Raw genomic sequence first — 7,746 nt, 5'->3', positions numbered from 1 at the left:
CGGCTTCACACAGCGCTCAGTCACCAGTGGAACTGGTTGCCAGGGGATGGGGTGAGGGCCAAAAGTACAAAAAGACAGATCAGTTCCTGGAGGACGGGGCCATCAAGGACTATCAGCCAGCTGGGCAGGGAACCTTGCCCGATGCTCCGAGTGTCCCTAAACCTCTGACTGCAAGAGCTGGGAATGGGCAACACGGGGTGGATCACTCCGTAATTGCCCTGTTCTGTTCACTCCCCCTGGGGCCCCTGGCACCCGCTGCGGGCAGACAGGACGCTGGGTCGATGGACCATTGGTCTGAGCCAGCCTGGCCGTGCCAAGGTTCCGGGTGCAGAAGTCGGGCGGGGGGGCAGAGGTGGAATAGCGGGGGGGGGACGACAAGGCGACAGGACTGCAAGGAGGAGGTTGGTCCCTGTGGGGCAGAGAGGGGGACCAGAGCCGGGGGGGGGGAGCAGAAGGGGGCAGATGCACAGCACGGGCGTGGGGGGGCAGTTAGTGTGTGGAAGCAGCTCTGGAAGTGGGGGGGGGTCAATTCCGGGGGGGAGTCAGGCTGTGCAAACAGCCCTCCCCCCACATGCTCTGTGCCTGTGTGTGTGTAAAACCACGTGGTCCAGTTTCCGAGCCTCCGTTTTCATGAATGGAGCCTGCCCTATCAGCGCGCATGCGCCCTCCGCCCTCCCCGCCCTCCTCGGGGGAGGCTCCGCCCCTCCGGCCGGGTGGCCGGCCAATAGCAGCGGCGGCTTTCGCAGTGTTGTGGGCACGTGGGAGGCCGGGTGTTGTGGTTGCGGTGGCGGCCCCGCCCGGGCGGGCTCTTATCGCTCAGGTTGCCGGGCCCGCCCGCGTCGCTCTCCCCCGTCCTGCCGCCCCCGGGCTCAGCGGCGCGGGTGCTGTCCGCGCGGGCCATGCCGCTGGTGCGCTACCGGAAGGTGGTGATCCTGGGGTACCGCTCCGTGGGTGAGTCGGGCGGGGCGGGGCGGGGCGGGGCTCCCTGCAGGAGCGGGGGGAGGGTGCACGGAGCCGGCGGGGCGGGGCGCAGGGTGCATGCGGGGTCTGGGGCGTGGGGGCACGGGGGGCTCTGCACGGAGCAGGTGGGGGGTCTGCTGGGGGGGCGAGGGGCTGCAGAGGCGGTGGGGGCTGCTGCTCCTGTGAGGAGGGGACGGGCCCGGCTGCGCTGCGGGTTTCCTGCTGCTTCCCGGCCCAGCTCCCGCACGCTTCGAGCTGCCCCGCCGCATCTGCGGGGGGGTTGGGGGGCTGGGAGAAAGGGGTCCTTCCCACCCGCCCCCAGGCGCGCCCCAGGGCGGGGGCCGGGGTTATGGCCACGTTCTGGGGTGTGCTGCTCCGTGTGTCTCTGCTGGACCCCCCCCCCCCAGTTCCGACCCCAGAGGGGCTGGGCGGCAGAGGTCATGCGGGGTCAGTTTGCCATTGAGCCACATGGCAGGCGAGGGGAGGGAGGAAATGACCTGGAGTCAGACTCGTTTCCTTAGATCTCGTTTATCACTTTCGTTTATCAGTGTTTGTGTGTGCGGGTGTCCAGCCAGGGGGCCTGCCCGCGCAGGGTGTGTGTGTATCTGACGTTTCCTTCCCCCCCCCCCCAGGGGCCATGGCAGAATGGGGTCTGGGAGGGTGGGTTCGAATCACTCAGATCAGCTGTTGCCTAAAAACACCCACCCGTGGGGGCTGATCCCCCGCGCCACAGCAGAAAGGCCGCCCTTGGCCCGGGTGCGCATTTGGACGTCCCCCGCGAACCTGGACACGGTTGTGAACTTGGCAGGCCTCGCCCGGTTGTCTCTGTGGGTGGCTCGTAGCAGCGGACAAAGCAGGCTTTAAGGGTTACGTCCACGCTGCAGTCAGACACCCGCGGCTGGCCCGTGCCGGGCTGGCTTGGGCGAAGGGGCTTGTTTAGTTGTGGTGCAGCTGTTTGGGCTCAGGCTGGAGCCCTAGGCTCTAGCCCCTGGTTCCCACCGCAATTAGATAGCCTCTTGGCCCTAGTCAGCCGGCATGGGCCATCACCGGGTGTCTGACTGCAGTGTAGACGTACGCTAAGAGACTTGCGGCATCCACAACAGCGAACTTTCAAATCTCTTCCCTCTAGGTAAAACTTCCCTGGCTCATCAGTTCGTTGACGGGGAATTCCTGGAGTGCTACGACCCTACAGTGGAAAGCAGTGAGTGCAGGGCCCTTGGAGGCCTGATTAAATCCATAGCGGGCATCTCTACCTTGGGGATTGTAGTTGTCTTCGCACATTATTTACCCCCCTAGTGTCTAGAGGCCTCACCAAAACCAGTCTCCACTGGAGGTGCTATGGAGTTCCCCCGCCCCATTGTTTAAAGGTGGGGTGGGGGGGCACCGAAGAAGGACGGGAGGGGAGGAGACTTGGCAAAGTGAAGTGGCAGAGTCAGGGACAGAACCGACCCGCTCGACCAGGCTACAGGATCCACACGTTGCTGTTCTTGGATGGGACTAGGAATGTGCGGTGTCCATGCTACAACTCGCACATGTGTTAAAACAAACACCAGCCAGGACGCCAGCCGTTGGGAAGGGAATGTGGGGAGAAGGTGGCTTCCCTGCCTGGAATCCAGAGCCTTCTGCAGGGGGCAGGGAGGGGCCCGGGGCGAGGTATCCATCAGGACTCTGTCACCGGCTCGCTAAAGCGATCGGTTAGTTTCTTTTGCCTAGTATGAATGGAAACCACTTGAGCTCTGCTTGGGGTTTCACTCAAATAGATCTCGACCCAGGGCGAGAATCCGGCTCAGAATAAAAAGACAAGGGGCCTTTAAGCTGAAAGGCCACGTGCTGTGCGGGGGGGAGGGGGGGATGGGGATGTTTCCTTTTGCTTTTGTCGTGACCCCTCCCTCCTTCCTGCCCTGGGCTGTTTCCAGCCCCTTCCTGCTTTTCAGAAGACCTCAGCCCCGCCAATAGCGAGGCGGTTGGGTGGCCCTTTACTCAGGCCTGCCTTTGTCAGGAAACATAGCAATTCCTCGGGCTAAGTGTGTCCGGAGCAGCTAGTCCTGTGTGTGCAATCGCAGGAGACCTGCTGGACATGCTCCAGTCGCAGGGGGGGTCAAACGCTCAGCCCTGCTCCGGTCCTTAGCTCACCGTGGAGCCACTCTGGCCCGCCCTGGGCTGCATCAGGCTTTGGGCTCAAATCCATCATCGACTGAACATCCAGGGGGATGGGGGAGGGCTGCCAGAGCCACTGGGGTCCCTCCAGCTCAAATGTCTCCGGGCTCGGCTCTGGTTCTGTTGTGTGGAGCTGGCTGGGCAGGACGGGAAGCCGTGGCCAACGGGAGCTGATTTCAGCTGAGCTCCAGAAGCTTCCAACGTCTTCCCTGCGGCTCCAGGGGCCTCGTCTTCTTCAGCACCCGGAACCTGGGGGCGGGAGGGGACATCCAAGGCCAAAGGACCAGGCCCGTTCGCTATGGGTCAGTAGCGGACTCATAAACCAGCCACCAGAGGGCAGCAGGGAGCTGTGGGGCTGTGTGCAGAGGGCCACACCCCATAATTGACTCGTGCGCCGTTGATTCCCTCCAGCCTACAACAAAATGCTGATGGTGGGAAAGGATGAATTTCACCTCCAGCTAGTGGATACTGCAGGGCAGGTAAGGCCTTGGGGCAGCCAGGAGGGACTAGCTGTAGCTTTTCCCCTTGGTACCTTGTCCTGATGGGTCTTCCCTTTCCACCCCCAAAACTGATATGTGATGCAGCCATCTCTGGGGCGGAACCCATCACCTATCAAGGCAGCAGTTTAGGTCAGCAAGGGGGAAATCATGTCTGATGACCAGAGGGAGTTTAGGGAGGGGGGGGATTTGGTCAGGCCCTTCCCCCTCCCAAAATAACCCATTGTGAAAGGTTCGGTGTTTCCAAAGGAATGAATCTCCAGCAGCAACGCTGTCCCTTAGCATGGTGCTGGGGCAGGAGGGGGCATTCATGAAACACCTGCTGGGGGTCTCCCATCCGCCTGCTGGCCTGACTCGATTCTGCTGCCCCTGGGCTGGGCGCCTGTGTCTCAGTGGGGTGGGGTCCCGTAATGAAGGGGGGGCGATCTTTTCTATCTTTTTCTCACCCGACGCTGTGCCCGGGTTCACCAGGACGAGTACACCATCCTGCCCCCCTCCTTCAGCATCGGGATCCACGGATACCTGCTGGTCTATTCGGTCACCTCGCTCAGAAGGTGAGGGTCCCCCCCCCCCCCGGGGGGTGCAGGGCAGGGGTTTGGCTCCAGCACCGGGGAGGGGATGTGCCCTGCGGTGGGGCTGGGAGCTCAGTGAGCCCCCACGCTGCAGCCAGCCCCGTGTCCTGGGCCATGACTCCGGATCAGAGTGGGGGCTGTTCTCCCAACTGTCCCAGCAAACTGCCCCTGGGGTAGCAGGTCTGGAGGGGCCCTTCCAGGCTCATGTGTTGTCACCAGCAGTACAGCGGCTGGGGCCCCCCCCAGGGTTGTGCCCCCCAGTTGTGGTGGAGCTGCTGGCCAGGCTAATCGATGACGGTGACCCTAGACCCAGCTCAGCCAGCTCCAGGCTGGGATCCAGCCGGCTCTGAGGGCGATCGGGCCCACCCTGGCTCCACCCGGGGATAGGCAGAGTCCAGAGGGGCCAGGTTGGAGCAGAACCTGCCCAGCCCTGGTGTTGGCCCCGGATCCCGTCATCAGGGTTGCTGGGCCATTCTGGGCCACGCCTGGCGGCGGAGCAGCGCGTCTGCAGCTCCCTGGCTTCTCCTTAGAGACCGCTCCCCGTCTCCCCTCTGCAGCTTCCAGGTGGTTAAGACCCTTCACAACAGGCTGTACGAAAGCAGAGGGAAAACCCGGTAAGAGTTCCCCTCCCCTGTCCGGGGCCTGGTCTGTCCCAACAAGGGGGCTCTTGGGGAGAGGCTGGGTCTGCAGCTGCACTGGGTGGATCTACTCCATCCCCAGCCGTCGGACTCCAATGGGGCGTGTGCCTGCGTCTCAACCCACCGAGGCTGTGGGTGCTAACTGGGCCTCTTGACTGAATGGGCCGTGGCCTTGGGAGGCCTCCCGAGGCAGGGCTGGACACCTGGCCTGCTGGGTGTGAATGGGCCATGGCCCACTGGAGTTGGGGAGGCGGGGGCCGGAGGTGGCTGGATGCCACCAGCTCACTCTGCTCTTCTGACTCTTCCCCCCTCCGCAGGATGCCGGTGGTGCTGGTCGGGAACAAGGCCGATCTCTCCTTGGAGAGGTAAGAAGTGGCTCTGGGGTGGCGAGGCCCGGTGGTCTGTCACTCATTCCTCCCTGCACCCCACCTCTCTAGAGCTCCCTGCTGAGCTCCAGCCCGCTGCCCCTCCCTCGCGTTCCTGGGGGTTGGGCAGCTCTGGTCTAAGGGGTCTTCGCTCCTCATCCAGCTCCCATTCAACCCCCTGTCGTGTCTCTAGCCGGGAGGTGAAGACCGACGAGGGCAAGAAGCTGGCGGATACCTGGGGGGCCGTGTTCCTGGAGTCGTCGGCCAAAGAGAACCAGGTCTGGTATATTTCCCCTCTTGGTCCTGACTCTCGGGGGCGCCGGGGGGAGTGAGATGCTGAATTGCTCTGGGAGCCTACAGCCCGTCTCTGCAGCATCTCCTGGTACCTGCAGGCTTGGGGGGTGGGGGGGAGAATCTGCCCTTTCCAGCAGAGCTCAGGGGTTGTGGGGAGGGCAGGGGGCTGCACAGAGGGGTAAGGTCCATGCACTGCGGAGACAGGAGTGACTGGATTCCCCAAGAGCGCAGCCTGGTGCAGCTCTGCAGCTGCCGCCGAAAGAGAGGCGCTCCGTGGGGAGACACGGGGGGGCCGCAGATGCTGGGGATCAAGAGCCCCATGCCTGAAGCACTGGGCGGGTGGATTCCTTCAGGACCTGCCCCAAGGGGGCGCCCCAGTTATCCCATCCCAGCCCTCCCGGCTGTCACTCAAGCACCCCTCCCTGGCTCCGTCCCCGCAGATGACCCGGGGAATCTTCACCAAGATTATAGAGGAGATCGACCGGGTGGACAACTCCTACGGCACCGAGCGCAGCTGCCTCCTGATGTGAGCGCTGTTGCCTCGAGAGGCGGGGTGGGGAGGGTGGCCACCTCCCCGCCTCTACCTAGAAGTTTCCTTGCAGCCCCGGGACTGGTGGAATCGGGGGCTAGACACCACCAGAGGCACCTGGCCTGGCATTGTTACGGGTAACCCACAACCACACTGTACCTCACTGCCTGGCCCCTCCGGGGCTCCCCGGGGGGCAGGGCCTGCGTTTGCACATTCCCAGGCTGGAAGCAATCTGTGTGTATCGGGCACTCTGCGTTTATAGAAGGGGCTCTTCTTACCGAATGTATTTATGTTTTGTGGGGTGGGGTGGGGGGCTTTGGATATTTATAGCCGATGTCTAAGCCTGCACCCATATGTTTACGGCAGTCTCTGTCCCGGTCCCCAGCATGGGCTCAGTTCCCCTTGGCTGGGCCTCTGGGGCAGACTGGGACTCCCTTTTTTTTCTACCGCTGCTGGAACTGGAATCAGTTTTCCAGCCCTTCCAAGACCTGGTCTGGTCTCGGTTCAGATGCCACTGGCCACAGCCGAATTCTGATCTGGCCAGGGTTCCACCCACCCTCCTGCCTCGCCATCTGTTGCCTTAGTTCTCCTTAAAACCAAGAAACTGTTGTGAATTTCAAGTCGCAAAGGGGATGTTAATGTGGATTCTTTTCTGGGGGGGGGGAGTTTCTTCCCCAAGCCCTGTTGGAAGGGCAGCACTCGTGGGTGGGAGCTGGGGGTGGGGGTGGCTGGATCAATTAAACTTTGTTTTGTATGCAAAATGAATTTCCTGGAGTCTTTGTGCTCAAGGTCTGAGAGAGAGAATGGGGGGCATGGGGAGCATCCGCCGAAGCAGGGCAGCACTCTGAGACCAGGGTACTGTATATTAAAACCTTAGGGTAGTCGGGGGAGGGGGAATAATTGGTGGTGTGCGTCACCCACCATCTCAGAGCAGCTGCAAAAAAGATCAGCAACGAAATGGTGTTATCATTAGGTTTCCGAGTCAACGTTCACTGGGCCTGGATTAACACTCTGCATGCACATAGTCCTGTCAGCAGATCTTACAATGCTTTGGAAGAACTGAGCCAGCCCTTGGAGGGGTAGGTCAGAATTATTTCTAGTTTTGGGGAAAATGAGTTAGAAGGAGTAAGTGACCTGCTTGGGAACACGCTGCCTAGATTGGAACCCAGGTGTCCTGGTGCCCCTGCTCTGCCTCAGCTTGTCTGAAGAATGAAAGGAAGGAAGGTTTGGTTCTCCCTGATTCACGCTGTTGAGTTCCTGAGCCCCCAGGGCTGGGACAAGCCACAAAGGAGCAGGCAGAGCCTTTGCTGTGGGGGGCACCTCGTCTCTGCCCTGCTAAAGAGGGGCTGGGCAGCGACACCATCTCTGGGTCTCACAGGATTGGCCCCGTTCGGCCTGGCGGCTTTTTGCTGCGACTCCTTGTGAGCGGGGCTGGAGGGTCTCCGGCTCCGTGGATTGCGGCCGCTGGTGTAGACGGTGCCCTGCTGGCTGCACAGGAACCTCCCCCCTTCTTGTGTGGTGCGCTGGGGGGTCTGGCGAAGGCAGTGGGGGAAGGGGAACAGGAACTAGGAAATAAAGGTTCAAAAGGTGAAAGCAATTGCCTGGACTGTTTCTAGGTTAACTAGTCCCATAAATGTGTGGGGAGGGGCCTGCCCCAACCCAGAGAGGGCCAGGCTCTGCGCAGGGTGCATGGGGGTGGTTCCCAGTGCCAGGAACTGAGAGGTGTTGAAGGGG

At 61.9% G+C, this 7,746-nt stretch overlaps 1 protein-coding gene across 4 annotated transcripts; it reads left to right on the top strand.

The window, feature by feature from the left end:
- The first annotated feature begins 758 nt into the window (after positions 1–758).
- RHEBL1 (RHEB like 1) lies at positions 759–6,711 on the top strand. Of its 4 annotated transcripts, none has more exons than XM_048831606.2 (8): positions 759–951; positions 2,090–2,161; positions 3,529–3,596; positions 4,086–4,168; positions 4,744–4,800; positions 5,142–5,189; positions 5,353–5,467; positions 5,924–6,710. In XM_048831606.2, the coding sequence occupies exons 1-8, from the start codon at positions 900–902 to the stop codon at positions 6,011–6,013; spliced, it is 585 nt and encodes a 194-aa protein (XP_048687563.1). In that variant the 5' UTR covers positions 759–899; the 3' UTR covers positions 6,014–6,710. The 4 variants fall into 4 exon arrangements, with proteins under 4 accessions (XP_048687563.1, XP_048687564.1, XP_048687565.1 ...); XM_048831607.2 differs by having other exon boundaries at positions 5,383–5,467; positions 5,924–6,707; XM_048831608.2 differs by lacking the exon at positions 4,744–4,800 and having other exon boundaries at positions 5,924–6,711.
- The last annotated feature ends 1,035 nt before the right edge of the window (positions 6,712–7,746 follow it).

This window comes from Caretta caretta, chromosome 20 (assembly GCF_965140235.1).
Source record: "Caretta caretta isolate rCarCar2 chromosome 20, rCarCar1.hap1, whole genome shotgun sequence".
NCBI classification, from domain to species: domain Eukaryota; kingdom Metazoa; phylum Chordata; order Testudines; family Cheloniidae; genus Caretta; species Caretta caretta.
Note: the sequence above shows the minus strand (reverse complement) of the source record. Positions and strands in the feature narration are given on the sequence as shown.